Here is a 17,684-nt window from a genome sequence, read left to right on the forward strand (position 1 = left end):
AAGAACTTCTAGGATTATCTGAAGGTTAGTTCAAATGAACATGGTCTGCCTCAATTTCCCATAGCAAATGTTACTTGAAATACAGCTCCCCACCTTCCCGCTTACACATCAAGGTCAGATTTGGGATGTACTAACACAGGGGTCAGCAAACTTTTTCAGCAGGGGGCCGGTCTACTGTCCCTCAGACCTTGTGGGGGGCCGGACTATTTTTTTTTTGGGGGGGGGGGAATGAACGAATTCCTATGCCCCACAAATAACCCAGAGATGCATTTTAAATAAAAGCACACATTCTACTCATGTGAAAACATGCTGATTCCCGGACCGTCCACAGGCCGGATTTAGAAAGCAATGGGGCCAGATTAGTTTGCCTACCCATGTACTAACAGACACATAAGGGTGTGGGACCAAAATATCAACAGAAATGCAGGCTAACAGCATAACCCTAAAGATGTCTGCTCAAAAGGAAGTAACAAGGAGTTCAGTGGGGCCTACTCCTAGGTAGGTGGGCATGTGATTAAAGCCTTAAACTCGTTTATATAGGGGAAAGTGGGGCAGATTGATACAGAAAAATTTAATCTCATATTTCATGTAACAAAAAAATGAGCCAAATAATAAAAAAATAAAAAATGGCTTGATGCATGGCATAACTAATCAATATTATAATAGCAATCAAAAGAACCAATAAAGTTAGAAGATAATGAGAATATAATGACTTCAGTAAAAAAAAGAAGGGGTTTTTGTATCATTCTGCCCCACCTACGGGGCACTTTGATACATTGGACGGGGCACTTTGATACAAAGCGTAAATTGTATGAGAATGGTAGTTATTTGCAAAAATTTAATGAAAAGTCATTTTTTATTGTGAGAGATCATAATCAGTCTTACAATTTGTTACTTAAAATCTAAATTACGTATCAAAACTAACAGTGTTTCACACATATCGTAGACTTCATGGCAGGTTTTCTTAACAAAACATCAAAACTTATATTAATCTTTCCTCAAACACCTATCCATTAAAAAAAACCCTGCAAAAACTGAAAAAGTATAAGAACTCACATTAGGTAGTCAAAAAATAGTAATTTTAACAAAACGCTTATAAAAAATAAGATAATTACTTAACGTTTAGCTTCTATTGCACATTATATCCACTTAAGTCAATAGAAAAAGTATAAAGAGATGATGTTCAAGATGTGCCCTTTGGGAAATTTGGTTTTGGCAAAGCGTGTTCTCACTGAGGGAGAGCACGTGTTGCGGCTGGGGCCGGACAAAGCACCCTTTAGTTGCCGGGCAGAATCTTGGGAGGGAATCTGTCCATGAATTGGTTGGTGTTGCTGGGGCAAATTGCATGTTGCCAATTTGGGGGTGGAGATCAGAGGATACTTAAGCAAGGCCCACAGAGAGTTGCTTTCTCTTTTGCTGTGGGCATCGGATCGAACACAGCGAAGGACTGGTTGTATAAGCCTAATTCTCCTTTTCTCCCTTTTTACTTTATTGGCTTCATTTCTTGTAATTTTCTAAAATTCTCCTTAATTTCTAGTTCTCTCTCCTTTCTGGTTTTTAGTCCCTGCCTTCTTCCCGGGGCCTCGGACCCTGAGGGCCGGGGGGGGGGGGGGCGCCAGGCCCGAGCCTTGCGGCCTGATCCGCGGCCGAGGCATTTTTTCAAAGAGGGGCGCTCGCCCTGCCCGCTGTTGTGGGCATCCTTGGCCTTACTCCTGGGCGCCGGTTGGCCCTGGGAGGGGGGTGGGGGATTTTCTTTATTTAATTTCCTTCGGGCGGACAGAGGCCCTTCCCTCCCTCTCCTTTCCTTCTTCTTACCTGGTGGTTCGCTTGACGGTGCCGCGGGCGAGTCCGGGGCCCCGTTTTCGCTCCCCCGGCGGCGGCCTTCCCCTGCGGCTCGGCACGCCCTGCTTGTGGGGCGGCCTGGGTAGGGGAGGGGGGCGCCGTGCGGGCGCCTTTCGTGCCGCCAACTTGCCCCTTTTCCGCTCGCAACTTGAGCCTTTTAGGCCCGGGAGGGAGGGGTTTGCGCCGCTGCTTTCCCCCTTCCCCCGACGGTTGCGGGGCGGCCGGGGTGTCGGCCTTGTCCCCGGGGCGGCCGTTTTGAGCGCCGCGGCCGCTGCGCTCCCCCTCCGCCCCATAGCGGGCTGGGCAGCCGGCGCTCTGCGGGCGCGCGGCGCGGCCTTAGCCAGGCCATCCCTGGCCTGGTGAGCGGCGCGGGCGGCGTGGCATCGGCCACCGGCGCTTAGCGCGGCCGCCGGTTTAGTTTTGGGGCCTTTTCGCGGGCTGTTTTGGCCCAAGTCAGGCCTTTTTGGGGGTGGTAGGCCTGGCGAAAGGGTTTGGGAGCTTCCAAGCGATTTTGGCGGGAGCGCCATTTTGACTGGCTGTTTTTTCAGAGGGTGCTGGCCTCTAGTGGCTGTATATTGCAAGTGCAGCCGATATACTTAGCCTTCTCTGTAGTGGGCGCCACCTGCTGGCGAGCGGCATAAGTGCACCCCCCCCCCCCCCCGGATTTTGAAGCAATTAACGGTTTTAGCTTCTTATTGTTGGGGAAGTAACCAGTTTTGTTGCTTGCAATTAATACTATTGATTGTCTTTATTTGGTAGCAGGTATGGCTCCTAAGAGGCAAGCGGCAAAGAGGCCTGGACCCGCGTCTTCTTCAAAGCGGCCCATAAAAGGCCCGTCTCAGGCTCTTCGTTCACCTGAACCAAGTCAACCGATGAGACGTCTCCAATCCATGGTCACTGGTTTGGCTAGCGACCCGGTCGCATTGGCACGCGTGGAGGCCGAGATGGACGGCCTAATTCGACGCTGTTCAACTCCATTGTCTTCCTCTGCGAGTCTAGCTCCCCCTGTTGGTGCTTCTTCTCCCACGTCATCATCTAGTGAAGATGAGGGGGGGAACTTGTCGGCCGAGGGGGATTTAGCTAATACCCAATTGACCCAGTCACCTGTTCTGCCGGTGTCCCGGGCTGCTGCGCCAAGGGTGCGGGGGGGCGCCAGGCACTCAAAAGGGCGTAGGGCGTCTGCAAGGTTACGGGCGGCTCGGGGTTCAGTGGTGCAGTCTGCGACTGTAGTAAGGTCGGATGCTGGTCGCTCACAAGTTGTCTCTTTCCAGTCAGTTCCAGGTGACGTCCGGACAGGTGATGGGGTGCTGCAAGGCGATGGATCTGATTCTTCTGTGGAGGACAGCCTTCCTCCACCTCCGAAGTCTTCTTCCGGCGGGTTACGTCGCCGAAAGAGGAAGTCTAGGAGGCGTGCCAAGAGGAGACGGAGGGACACTTCGTCGTCTTCCACAGGTACTTCGTCGCAAACCTCCAGTAGTGATGAGGAATCTTCGCTTAAGCTGTACTGGGGCTTTGCGGAGACCTCGGGCCTCCCGAAGTGGGCTTGGGAGCGGAGGGCAAACTCCCACAGGGCAAAGTATGGGGCGGTTCAGGACTGTCGGGATGGGGTCCTGATGCCTGATGTGAAAGTATCCACTAATTCGGCTAGGGACATTATTCCCGGGGCCCACTTGCCTACAAAACTCCGATCCAGGATTTTGAATGGCCGTTACATTGATATATTTAGTTTAGCACCCCCTCAGGAGAGCCAGGACGCACAGGATAAGGGTGTGTCAGCCACGAAGAGGCGGGTGGTTGTGCAGAAAGCGGAAAGGACCTTCGAGCGATGGTTGGATAGTTTCCAGGTGTTCGCTGGAGTGGTGGCAGCGGCTTACCCGCGGAGATCCATGCACCTATGGGTTTATTTGTCCATAGTGCGTTCAGCGTTTACGATGGCTGGAGCGTCCGCTGCGATTTCCTATGATGAGAATTTCAGACGCAGGGCCGCTAAGATTCCCACTGCCCGCTGGGATCGTAAGGATTTAGATGTCTGGACTACTTATGTGGCACCACGCATTGATAATAAGGTCCCCGAAGTGCAGAAGCCTAAGGCAGTGCCAGCTAAGACGGGTCGTAGGTTCTTTTGTTGGGATTTTAACAAGGGTACCTGTCAACGCCAGTTCTGCAGGTATTCTCATAGTTGTGAGAAGTGTTCAGGGAACCACCCTGCGTCTTCTTGTGTAGGGGTTCGACGGCCCTTTCGGAAAGGGGGGGGCTCTCAGCAGCCCCCAAAGGCCGCACCTCAAGCTACAGTCTCCGGGGCAGGAAAATAGTGTTCTGTCCTCTTTAGCTTATACCCCGGTTAAGCTACAGCCGTTGTTGTCATGGTTACAGTTATACCCTCTTCAGGAGGCAGCGTCTTATTTGCGTGATGGTTTTTCTCTGGGTTTTCGAATCCCAGTGGCGTCAACTCCTGTAGCTAGGAACCCTTCAAACCAGAAGTCTGTGAGAGAAATGCCTGAGGTTGCGCGTAGGAAAATTGGGAAAGAATTGGCTTTGCGACGTATGGCCGGCCCTTTTGCCGAGCCCCCCTTCCCCAATCTTCATATTTCACCCTTAGGCATAGTTCCTAAAAAAGCTCCGGGGGAATTTCGCCTGATTCATAACCTTTCTCACCCTAGAGGCACATCAGTAAATGATGTTATCCCCCCGGAGCTTTGTTCTGTGAAGTATGCATCGCTTGATCAAGCGATCAAGATGATAAGGAAGTTTGGGCAGGGTGCCCTGCTAGCCAAATGCGACATTGAGTCAGCATTTCGGCTGCTGCCTATTCATCCGGATGACTTCTGGCTGTTGGGGTTTCAGTTTGATGGGGAATTTTACTTTGACAAGGCCATGCCCATGGGCTGCTCCGTAGCCTGTGCTGCCTTTGAATGTTTTAGTTCCTTTCTGGACTGGGCCCTGCGGAAAAGAACTGGTTTGGGCGGAGTCACTCATTATCTCGATGATTATTTATTGGCCTCAGCCAGTGATACGGGTGACTGTGTGCTGTTGCTGGAGGCCTTTAGGGCCTTAACTGAGGAACTGGGCGTTCCGTTAGCCGCGGAGAAGACTGAAGGTCCTTCTACGCAGCTGACTTACCTGGGTATTCTGTTGGATACGGTGGCGCAAACTTCCAGTTTGCCGGCAGATAAGATCCTCACGCTTAGAAGCATCATTTCTGACCTCATTCCCTTGAAAAAGGTTACCCTGCGACAACTGCAGTCGTTGCTGGGCCACCTAAATTTTGCTTGCAGGGTGGTCGCTCCGGGGCGACCTTTCTGTTCACGTTTGGCCAGACTGATGTCTGGTTTGAGGTCCCCGAGGCATAGAGTGCGCCTGTCAGCCCAAGTGCGTGCTGATCTTTGTATTTGGTTGGAATTCCTGGAGGAATTCAACGGGGTGTCACTTTGGCAGGACACCTTGAATCTGCGTAATGATTTTCAGGTGCACTCTGATGCGGCTGGGTCATTGGGCTTCGGTTTGTATTGGGATGGCAGGTGGTGTGCTGAGCGTTGGCCTTTGGCCTGGCGTGGGGGAGCTGTAACTCGAGACCTAACGTTTCTCGAGTTTTTTCCCATTGTAGTGGCTGTCCATTTGTGGGTCGAGCATTTCGGGGACCGGCGCGTATGTTTTTGGACAGACAACCTGGCGGTGGTGAACGTGCTTGCCAAGCAGTCTTCACGATCACTTAGGGTATCAGCACTGCTGAGGGGTTTTGTTTTGCATTGCTTGCGTTTTAATATTGTATTTTCAGCTCGTTTTGTACCTGGAGTATCTAACGAGATTGCCGATGCTCTGTCCCGTTTTCAGATGGAGCGATTCAGGTCCCTGGCGCCAGTGGCTCGAGACCGTCCGGAATTTTTCCCGGATCATCTCTGGAACCTTGGCAGCACTTAGTTTTACAGGGAGTAGCTGCATCTGTTGCCCCATCCACACTGCGGTCCTATAATAAGGCTTGGACCGATTTTTTGTACTTTACTGGGCGGTCAGTGGTAGGGGAAATGCGCACACCACATTCCTCCGCACAAGTGCTCCAATATTTGGCACATTTGTTTCAGATGCGGCGGGCGCCCAGGACCATGAGGCTGCACGCAGCCGCAATTTCCTTCTTCAGCAAGGTTTATTTTAATAATGATCCTTGCGGAAAGTTTGTGGTGCGCAAGGCTTTGGAAGGTTGGGGGCGTCTTCGCCCTTCCAGGCCAGCCACAAGGAGGCCTATAACGTTTAGTTTGTTGACCGAGATGCGAGGTAAATTGAAGGGCATCTGTTGGTCCAGGTTTGAGGCTCGGTTGTTTTCCGCAGCCTATTCGCTAGCCTTTTTTGGGGCCCTAAGAGTTGGGGAGGTGGTATTTGAACCTAAACAGGATGGAGGTTCTAGAGGCTTGTTGCTACAGGACGTGAGCCTGTCTCAGTCGGAACTGCAGGTCCATGTCAGGAGTTCCAAGACTGATCAGCTGGGTAGGGGTGCAGTTATTCGGCTCCCAGCAACTGGGACGGGGGGCCCTTGCCCAGTTAAGGATCTCCAGAAATATATGGCTTTGCGGCCTCCTGGAGGGGGGCCCTTGTTCATTCATGAAGATGGGCGGCCGCTGGCGCGCCATCAGTTCGCCGGTGTTTTGAGAAAGGTCGTGGCCGCCTGTGGCCATGCAGCATCTGAATTTGCTCCGCATTCCTTCAGGATTGGGGCGGCAACGACAGCTGCCCATTGGGGCTTGTCGGCGAAAAGGATAAAAGACCTGGGTCGTTGGAAGTCGGGCGCATACAGGGGTTATGTGCGGAAATAATGTCGGCGTCATGTACTCACATATGTTGTTTTACCCTAGGTCTACCCACCATCCGGGTCTGGATAGTGGGGCACAGTATTGTGCACTGGGCTGCTTGCAGAGCTCGGCAATCCGAATTGGGAGCTGGCCTTGGCTTTCCTCAGCACGTGCAAGTGTCCTGGATCGCCAGAAGGGGGATGCTGTGGAAAGAATTTTTACCGCTCATGCAGAGGCGGGTTCTGCTGGAGGGCCCCCCAACAGTGATTGTGGTGCAGCTCGGGGAAAATGATATGGTTTCCTCTTCATGTTATGTTTTACGTGCTATTATTTTGCAGGATTTGAGGGACTTAGCGGCCTTGGTGCCTGCTACTAAAATTATTTGGTCCCAGTTGCTTCAGCGTTGCATCTGGAGGGGTAGTCCCTGCCCTGTGGCCACCGAAAGGGTGCGAAAGCGTATAAATTCAGCTGTGAGCAAGCTGGTGTCTGATATGGGTGGGCTTGTGATTCCCCACCCAGATATCAACGTTAAAGCCACTGATTGCTACAGGTTGGATGGGGTTCATCTTACCTCAGTTGGGAATGATGTATGGTTGAGGTCAGTGGTGGCTAAGTTGAGGGAGTGTTTAAGTGTGTGAGTGGTTGGCGGCGAGCGTAAGGGCTCGGGTGGCGGTTAGGCATTGGTTTAAATTGGTTGGTGGAGGGGTATGGATTGGCTGTGCCTGCCCCTCAGGTGATGCTGCTGCACGGGAATTCCGTTAAAGGAATTCAGGGGCTTACCATCCTTTCGTCCAAACCCCTGGAATCGGGTTTGGGCCGCGTAAGACCCCTAGGAGCATGTGGGGAGAAGCTGAGGGTCTGTGTCGCAGCTCCAGTTATCCCGGAACTTGTTCCTCCACACTGGCTTCCGCTGGAATCCGGAAGTCAGTTCTGTCCCCAAGGCGGGGGGACAGATAGTCTTAACCAATGCCTAAGCAACCACTCACAATTTATGTATGATAATAAAGTTGTGGCCAAAATTATGCCAAAAACCTTAAACAAAAATTATGTGTGAAGTGTGAGTTATTGGGAAAGGGGTGTTTTGGGGGACCTCAGCACGCAAAGCGTGTTCTCACTGAGGGAGAGCACGTGTTGCGGCTGGGGCCGGACAAAGCACCCTTTAGTTGCCGGGCAGAATCTTGGGAGGGAATCTGTCCATGAATTGGTTGGTGTTGCTGGGGCAAATTGCATGTTGCCAATTTGGGGGTGGAGATCAGAGGATACTTAAGCAAGGCCCACAGAGAGTTGCTTTCTCTTTTGCTGTGGGCATCGGATCACCCGCCCGCCCTCCCTTGTTTGGGCTTCGCTTTGACCTTGCTATTGCCTGTCATGGGGTCGTTCGCATTGATGCGGGGGCCCGGTAGGAATTTTGCCATTTGGCTGATTAGTGTGTGCCATTTGGTTTTTGCCTACCGCGTAGCAAATCGTCACAACTTGTAAGGTTGACGGTTAGGCATTGGTTTAAATTGGTTGGTGGAGGGGTATGGATTGGCTGTGCCTGCCCCTCAGGTGATGCTGCTGCACGGGAATTCCGTTAAAGGAATTCAGGGGCTTACCATCCTTTCGTCCAAACCCCTGGAATCGGGTTTGGGCCGCGTAAGACCCCTAGGAGCATGTGGGGAGAAGCTGAGGGTCTGTGTCGCAGCTCCAGTTATCCCGGAACTTGTTCCTCCACACTGGCTTCCGCTGGAATCCGGAAGTCAGTTCTGTCCCCAAGGCGGGGGGACAGATAGTCTTAACCAATGCCTAAGCAACCACTCACAATTTATGTATGATAATAAAGTTGTGGCCAAAATTATGCCAAAAACCTTAAACAAAAATTATGTGTGAAGTGTGAGTTATTGGGAAAGGGGTGTTTTGGGGGACCTCAGCACGCAACGGCAAAACAACATCCTTGAAATCAACACTTGCCTTATCTTCTACAATGGGGAAGACAAAAATACAAGATCCTGGTTTCCCCCTGAGATATGACACTTGATATTCAGTCATATTATATTTAGACATGACTTTGGCCATGTAGTAAACAACAGTTTGTTTCTTTTCAAATTTAATGAGTTTAGAGATTTCATGCAAACTTGTATATTGGGGCACTATTGTACACTAGCGGGGCACTTTTATATGTATCAATGTGCCCCGTGTCTTAGTGTATCAAAGTGCCCCAATGGACATTTTCAAAAAAACTAACAATTATTAATAAAACCACTGAACTTATTTAAAAATCACGTGTAATCCCGATTACTGAGTGGAATAACTTACCTTTGGTATTTTTTAATCTTAACTAAACAATGTAAATCAGTGTTGGAACACTTTTACATTTCACATAATTTTTTAGCTAGCCGTGCTAAAAACACACCTACTCTCGTCCAACGCCAACGGCTAACTGGTGGGTGGCGCGGTCGCAACTGTTGTACTCACACATGTATAGACACGTTTTAGTGATGTCGCAACACGAATAACATTTCCCGATATTGAAATATTGTTGGTGTATCAATGTGCCCCGTGCATCAATGTGCCCCGCCTCCCCCCTACCTGGTGAGGAGCCCTACATTAATTTGTGCATTTCTCAGATTCTCATTTTTATTTCACATCCTTCCTCCCAAAACAAGAGCACAGGGTGGCTAACGACATAAAACAATGCATCAAACACCAAATAAATACTCATCAATAACAATAGCAGCAGATAATACTGTCACAACACCAGTCATGCAAGTTTTCAAATTGTGTTGTTGAGCTGGAGTGGGGACAACCTGATTTCACCCGGAAGTTCCACAGGTAAGGTGCCAACACCAAGAATGCCCTGTCGTGTGCAACAAACCTCACCGCCACCACCAATGGAACCACAAGCAGGGCCTCTCCTGTTGACTGCATTAACAGTCCAGCTTGGAAGGTATTTTGATTCTTGGATGAATTAAGAGTTCCATGAAGAAAGATTTTCTAATGAATCCAGTTCTTATTTCCCCCTTTGACTAAAACCTTGCTGAACAATTGTATCCCCAAGGGGATACAAAATGGGTGCCAATCACTCTACATTCTGGCTTGTGTACTTCTTCAGGTCTGATGGTTCTTTGTGCTTGAAACACCGGGCTCTGGGCCAGCTCCTCACTCTGTGAGATACACTTAAAGCTCTCTGGAGAGATGCCGGCCCTCGGGAGGAATAACAGAGGCTCTGTGATACTTCAGCCTTGTCACAAGTTCAGCTTTGCCAGTATTTCTCTTGCCCTGACAGTTAACACAGCCAGCCAGGCAAGCAAGCTTGTGCTTTCCTTCCTTCCTACACATGTGGGACTGGATAAGGATGAAACAAGCGTGAACAATAAAATTTTGTCACAAGATCCAGATCAAATGGAAAAAACCCTAAAATAACTGGATTCAAATGCCTTTTTGGCACAGCCCACGTATTGTGACTGTGCTGGATGTTGTTCATGTGGATCACTTCACATTCAAATCCACGATGTAAGACACGGGGTCTCTGCATGGATTCCCCTTGCCTTGGCAACCCATTGGGTGGATATGCTAATTAGCAAACTGAATGGCAGTTTACTAGCTTGTCTTTCCCCTCCTGCTCTGTTCAAAAAGCTGCCCATCTTTTATTGGCTTGAACACAGCAGGGACATTCTTTTCCTTAAAGTTATTTGTGGGGTTTTTTTTAATAGAAAAATTAACCAACTGTTTAAAAGTTTAAAAAACCCCAACAGGTCCGCCTATCTCAGACTCAGCTCAGTCAAACAGAGCTCAACTTAGGAATCGCCCCACACTTCTGCTTATCCTAGAAAGCAGAGGCCCAAGTGGTTTTCTGCTTGTCCCCCGCTTTCTAGGCATGGGTCCGAGAGGTTTTGCCTTTGTGCTGCCTCTTCCCCCTAGAAAACCAGCTCTTGGGTGCTAAACTGGAACAAACAGCAATCCCCAGAAAACCTGATTGCCCATTGTTCCGGTTCAGCACTAAAGCACAGGTTTTCCTGGGGGAAAGTGGAAGGTTGAACAGAAGTGGGGAATAAGCCCATAGTCACCCATCTGCTACAAATGGGGTGAGGAGAAAGATAACAGTTTCTTCCTCCCAGGTCTGACCTTTGGTTAATCCTAAAATGTGGTAAGAAACTGAGGACCTAATTTTACACAGCCTAATTTCATGTGGGGAAAATGGGAGGGGAAATCTGACAAAGTAAGGAGGAATGGAAAGTGAAGAAGTGAAAAAACCCCTGTCAGAAATGAGCCTGGATCTCTAGCAAGGGAGAGATCTCTCTCAGTTCCTCAGCAGGCCGCTAGGCAGGCAGGCAGGCGGGCATGGGAGAGAAAAGGAGATGGCAGGAAGTGAGTGGTGAAGGTGGGTGGCTGCCTACCTTTAGCTCTGGTTCTGCCTACCACTGGCTTCAGGTCCACCTAGCGCTGATGCGTGGCCCCTGACAAATTGCTGAAAGGAAGTGTGGCCCTTGCAGAGAAAAGTTCTGCACCCTGTCCTAAGAGAAAGCTATAGGCATATAAAAAAACACATTGAGTGCCCCTATATTTTCTATTTTGTGGGGTAAAAGCAGCTGGGGGGGGCAGGGTGGGAGGTTCAATTGAAAAATTATGTGAAGGGAAAGGGTTAAGAAGCCCTTCTCCTCATGCATTGGTGTTCCACTTCAGGCTACAGCCTCTATTCCTCACGTGTGTGGGGGGGGGGGGAGGGGGGCAGCGGCGAGATGAAATCAAGAAAATATTTAATAAAAATACATTTAAAAAAAAGAGAAATACCATGGGTCCCTTCACAATGAACATCACGGAGCTTGAGGCAAACATTTGCAAACTGTCTAAGTTGTAGTACTTACAGTAATATAATTTGGATTTTTTATCTGCCAGCAAGGGATTGCTAGCATAGAAAACCCCTGTGATCGTAAACGTTGTTTCTACTATGCTGTGTGTTTGACATTGCACAGATGTGTGTTTCTTAACCCTAAAGAGCCAACCTTCCCAGACTTTCCCTCTTCTGTTCCTACTGCTGCTCAGCGAGAGCAGGTTGTAAATGTGTGCACTAAGAAGAGAGAGAGAGAGAGAGAGAGAGAGAGAGAGAGAAAGAGACAGAGAGAAATGTCAGAGGGTGCCACTAGTGTGTTGTGGAAGAATATGCCATTCAGGTACCCAGTTTCTTGGTCTGAAGGTTGCAGAAAACTTATCTTTACACAGTCAGTATTTACACAGAACTTACCCATGTAAATGTATTCTGGAGAGGTCTTGTCAGTCGCTAAATCTCTTAATACGTTTCCAAACCGCAGCCATAGCCCAAATGCGACGACAGCTGAGCCTGCCAGCTGGAAAAGCAAAATGAAATTCAAAAGGTTAATAGCTAAAGGAAGGGTTGGTGAGCACAGAAAATCTGCAAACAACTTCTTATTTCTCCTTGGAAACTCCCAAAGCAGATTATTCCAAATTCACATGCTACACTACAGTATAAAGATTGCTATTGGCATTTACACACATTTGTCTATGTCCAAAACTATTAACATTCCTGTGCTAACAATGATGAATACAGACATTTTGATGTATAACCTCAGAAACGCTCTCTGGTTTGTTTGATTTTTTTCATTTAGAATCTAAACTTTAATATACTACCTTTTCTCATTAACTGAACTCAGGGGAAACTAGTTGTGTGTGTTTATGGCAGAAGATGGCTGTGCACAATACCGATTGGTTAAAAACTGGTGACATCACTAGCCCACTCCCTCCTTATTCCTAAAGCAGCATTCAAACATGTAAAAATGATTCTATGATTTGTTTTTGTTTTTTTTAAAAAAAACACAGGGGAAAGTACATTTAATTCAATAAATGTATCCACAGTGCTTTAAAAATAAATAAATTGAACAACCCAGCTGAAGCATGGCACAGGAAGGGCAAGGCAGACAAATAAATCAGTGTTGTTGGCCAATGTACCTGTTAAATGTGCCACCTTAGAAGCAGGAATCCAGGCATGAGATGTCAAAGAAAGAATTGTGGTAAGTTCTGATTTGCATGCATATATATTTGTACACACCCCTAGGCTACACATAGAAAATAAGCTGACAGTTCCTTTACATGCACTCATATTTTGACATCCATTTAGTGAGGAGTTGCATTTTCTCTGGCCATGGAACATGAGATGATTGTCTCCCTGCATGATGCTTGTAAGCTGTTTCCAAAATGTTTAAATCAGCCCGTTGCTTTATAAATATCCCATTCATGTTGCTTTCAAGAAAAGCTCTTTTTCCTTGGGCAAGGAACCAAAAGTTAAGTCACCTCATCTTGAACTAAGTGATGTTACCAAACACTTAACTGCTCTATTTATCACTAGAATGGCAGACCCACAAACACATTTCCTAAAAGGCAGATACTAACCCTATAATATAATTTATTTCAGGCCAGAATAATTCAGGATGGTTTCCCTAACTATGGAGGCGATGGCTTCCCTTCAATCCAGAGTTTGGGTGTCAGTTGGCCAATCGCTCCTTTAAGAGGGAGAAAATGTCTAACGAAACATACAGTGTGGAGGGAAGGCAATCTCTTTGCTAGGGAAGTTCAAGTCCTCAAACAATCACAAAGTCGAGAGGGAGGGAGAGAGAGAGAGAGAGAGAGAGAGAGAGAGAGAGAGAGAGAGAGAGAGAGAGAGAGAGTATGCCTCCTCCAATGAAGCTGAAGGGAGAGGAGGCCAGGGTGCAGGCTGAGGAAGCAACCCTGTTTTCCTTCACGGAAGAGAGAAAGAGACAATAGCCAACACTTTTGCAAGGCCACACAACACAGAGCTTTGTGTTGCTGTGCGATTTGCAGCTGCAGCTGAGGGACACCCGCCTCACAACTCTGTACTCATTTGCCCTGTAGTAGAGTTGAACCTCATTTGTGTGAGGGAAGGGTGTCATCCTCTGGCAGCCTCTTTTTTCAGCAGAAGCGTAGTTCTGGAGTAGTTACAGGAACCCTCTTTGGCTGGAGGCTATTCTGAGCCACAGCGAAGGCTTCTCAAAGATACACAACATGGAGGTGACCTCCCACTCTACAAAAATGAATACCCAACAGGACAACTGTTGTGATTGAGCCACATACTTCTGAATCAGATGTAGTCTTGCTGGCCTGGCTGGGCAGAGCTCTGCTTTTGAGGACTTATCTTTTCTGTGCCTCAAGGCAAGACTTCTACTATGCCCCTATGATGCTACAGATTACTGAACTCCCCAAAACAGTCTGAATAAAGTCCCAGTTCACTTGCGTGTATTGGAACAGTGGGTGGTATTCAACTAAGTTTTACTTAGAGTAGACCCACTGAAGTTAATCACCCTAAGTCATGTTTGTTAATTTTGATGGGTGGGATTAACCTAAACAGCCCAATCAGTGGAAGCCCTGCACAAGGACTTCTGCTTGAGCAACAGGGTTACCCCCTCCCTGTGCACCCCCCCCATTCCCTACAAAAATGGGGTGGGTCAGGAGAACCCCTGGAACAGCACATGAGGGGCAGAGGGAGGATCGTTTCATCTGGCAAGCTGCAATGCTTGTGAAAATGCAACAACTGCAAGAGAGTGACATTGAATACCACCCATCTGGTTTGTTCCGAATGCCACCCAGAATATCTTGGTTGCAAACCTGAATTCTCTCAAAACACTACTATTTGTAACACTCCACTAATATTCTTTCTAACAATGTGCCAGTGTTTGTCACACTGCACTAAGGTCCTTTCAAACTCTACACTGAGATACTGCTCTACTGTAGTGTAAAAGAGACAGTGACATCCCAAAGGTGCAAGTTATGCTATCTTTCAGGGAACCCTTGCCATGGAAAGCTGCAGACGAGATCTTGTCAATATGCTGCTTACAAGCTCTGCCTTTGCCAAACTGCTGAAAAGGTCCTCAGACTTCACAGGGAGAATGAGTGGCTTATTCAGAGTGTGAGCTGCCTTTCACTTAACTACTCCAACAACAAAGGCCCGCACAGGAGCCTAGCAAGGCAAACACAAGCAGTCCCTTTAAGTGGGGCTGGCTGTCAAAACCCATCACTGAGATGCAGCTCCATCAGTCACAACGGATCCCTTCTCCCGCTTTCAGCAAGGCCCTTTCCTTCCAAGAACGCTCAGGCGGAAGGGGACTCTTTGCTCAAAGATTCAGGTCAATACAATCAAACTGAGACCATCCAAAAATAGTTAGAAAGCTGAAAAGGAATCTTCAATTTCCAGGCATTCATACATTCCAATCGTCCCTAGTTACCATGGGCAGTAGGTACTACTTTCTGGGACCTGTCCTTGGTAAAAACACTATTTTCATTGTGATGATAGTTTGTCTTTTTGTGAGATGCTGGGAACACTTTTAAACTGCTTGCCCACATGTTTGCTAAAATTCTTAAGGATGCCCTGCGTCCCTTCGAATCCTCTCCCTATTGAACAACCTAAACAGTTAGTAAATATTGCTGAACATGTTGCAGATATTAAACACACACATGCCCCAACAGTCTGATCTGTAGTAAAGCTGAAAATTTGGTTAAACACAAGTGAAACCTGTAGCAAAATTTTATTGTGTGGAATGCTGCTGTCCAGGATTCCAGTCACTCGATTCCACTCTCCCTGCCCCCATTTTCCTCTCTGCTCCCACACACTCAGTGTGCTGCAGCCATTGAGCATGCACAGTCCACATTGGTCTGGTCCCCCTACCCTTAATCTCCCCTCTAAATATTTGTTCTACTTGGTAAACGTGGAGTTCCCCCAGGTCTGCCCATACCTCCCTCTTGTCTGTGGGTGGTGCCATTTTGAGCAATGGAACTTCCAGACTGAACACCAGCAATAGAGGGAATGATTCTGAAGCTTAAAAAAGGAAAAAGAAGAAAAAAAGAAAACAGTTGTGGTCAGTTTATGAACACATCCTGTTTCAGCAGCAGGAGCAGCAGCAATCGCAGAGTAAATGAGTCAGAAAAGAAGGCGTGTTTGTGTTTGTGTTTGTGTGCTCCCCTCGCCCACCTTTTAGGCAGTGGTCCTCAGTGTGAGAATCATCCTTATATGCACAAATAAGCATCTGCTGTATCTGTGAAAAACTGGAAGGTACTGTATGTGAATGGGCGGAGCAAATTTCAGTTACAGGAAATGCAGCCACCTAGTCTGAGGAAGATGGAGAAAGCTCTTGCTCCTTCCCAGAAACCACATAGAAAGGTAAAACAGAGGACTGGAAAGGAGGTTAACCAAAGCTTATTGGTGTTTTGTAAAATTTGCATTTCTTTGCAAATATACAGGCTGAGCACAATTAGAGGCACAGCTGAAATATCAGACTATCAAAAACTATTGCTCCGTGTCATATTACGAGAGACCAACAGACAGTATATCAAACTGCTATTCACTTTCAAAGCACAAGTCCAGCTCTCCGTTGCCGGCAGTTGGGCAGGTAGCTATTTATTTGCATTTATTAAAAGCATGTCTGCACTACCTTTCATTTATAAGAAATACCAAGGCAGCGTACTGAACACCCGCCACAATGAACTGAAATATCTTTTTTTTTTAAGGGGGGCGGAGATGTGAGGCCACACGGTGCTGTTGACACAGCAGGTACACACTCTTGCAATACTTGCATTCAGTACAGCCCCTTCACGCACCAGATAAACATGCAGAGAGTAGAGAGCCAGGCAAGGGCCATAATGGCTCCAAAAGAATTGGTCCAAAAGTATGGCAACAACAGAAGTGGCTCTGTACCTCAACTGTCTATTAGAAAGACAAAAGGCAAGAGACAAAAAGTAAAAGACAAAAAGAAAGACAAAAAGCAGGCTGGACAGCTGAGATGCAGAGCCGTGTCTGATCTCTGCTGGGATCCAAAGCTGTGGCTATGGGAGAAGCAAGACCTGCTGGGGTGTTAATGCTGCGAGCCCCTCCATCTTATTGTATATCTGTGTAAATAAACTGTATATCATAAAGATGCCACAGTCTCCACTGTCCCTCATTCCAAGGAAACTGAACCTTGGGTGGGCACCTGGAACCCCTGGAATCTCACACCGTTCGGAGATTGGGATGGCGTGCAACAGTATACACTGACTGGCTGTGGCTCCCTAGGCTTTTAGAAAGGGGATTTTCCCCTGTCCTACTGGCAAATGCTGTAAACTGAACCCAGGACCTTTCACATGTAAAGCAGATGCTGCTATTATTATTATTATTATTATTATTATTATTATTAGAATTTATATACCGCCCTATACCCTGGGGTCTCAGGGCGATTCACAGAATTAAATCAAGACGTAAAACCACAAAATACCTAATAAAAACAACAACAACTGCCCCCCACAAAAGAACACATTTTAAAAGGGCATAGGATGTAAATCGGATCAACCAAAGGGCTGGTTAAAAAGGAATGTTTTCACCTGGCACCTAAAGGTGTATAATGAAGGCGCCAGGCGAACTTCCCTGGGGAGAGCATTCCACAATTGGGGAGCCACTGCAGAGCAGGCCCGTTCTCATTTTGCCACCCCCTGGACCTCTCGAACCTCTCTTACCACTGACCCATGGCCCTTTGCTAAATGATCACATTGTACTGCTTCTTTCTCCACTCCCTATGTATGGGATAAATATTCAGGAGAGATCTGGAACATTTACTTTTAACTGTGCAGCAGTACTTCTTTTACCTTTGCCGGTAACCTAATTTGCCACACCCACTATTGCATCTTTGCCACGGGTGGATTTCCCATTCCGAGGGATATATACAAAAGTATTAGCAGAAGTAAGGGGCTGCAATAAAATACGATGCAGCACTCTGCGTAGGATAAGCCTTAATACCTCCTGGCTTTTTTTAATCTACCCAAACTAACAAACAGTGTGGTTCCAGGAAGCGACTTGCTTAAAGCAGACAGAAATTGCCAATGGCAAAGAAATCCCTTTACATCATCACAGATCCAAATGGAAATAAACACCCCCCTTGGCAGTTTCACCTAACAGCGCACTCCCAGAGAGACTGGGCTGTTGGCAGGGAGCCAGGCTCTGCTGCCAAGAGCAAATTTGAGGACCCTGCTGGGCGGTTCTGCAGCTCTGCAAAGCAGAGACCTGTGTGCGCAGCAGGCATGAGAGGGGGG

The 17,684-nt window shown here is 47.8% G+C and overlaps 1 protein-coding gene across 1 annotated transcript in view; it reads right to left on the reverse strand.

The window, feature by feature from the left end:
* TSPAN2 (tetraspanin 2) overlaps positions 1-17,684 on the reverse strand; it is a 74,416-nt gene that overhangs the window by 35,888 nt on the left and 20,844 nt on the right. The window contains exon 2 of the mRNA XM_028734610.2: positions 11,845-11,947. Coding sequence (XP_028590443.1) covers positions 11,845-11,947 — 103 coding nt within the window. The remainder of the gene's footprint in view (positions 1-11,844; positions 11,948-17,684) is intronic.

This window comes from Podarcis muralis, chromosome 5, assembly GCF_964188315.1.
Source record: "Podarcis muralis chromosome 5, rPodMur119.hap1.1, whole genome shotgun sequence".
NCBI classification, from domain to species: domain Eukaryota; kingdom Metazoa; phylum Chordata; class Lepidosauria; order Squamata; family Lacertidae; genus Podarcis; species Podarcis muralis.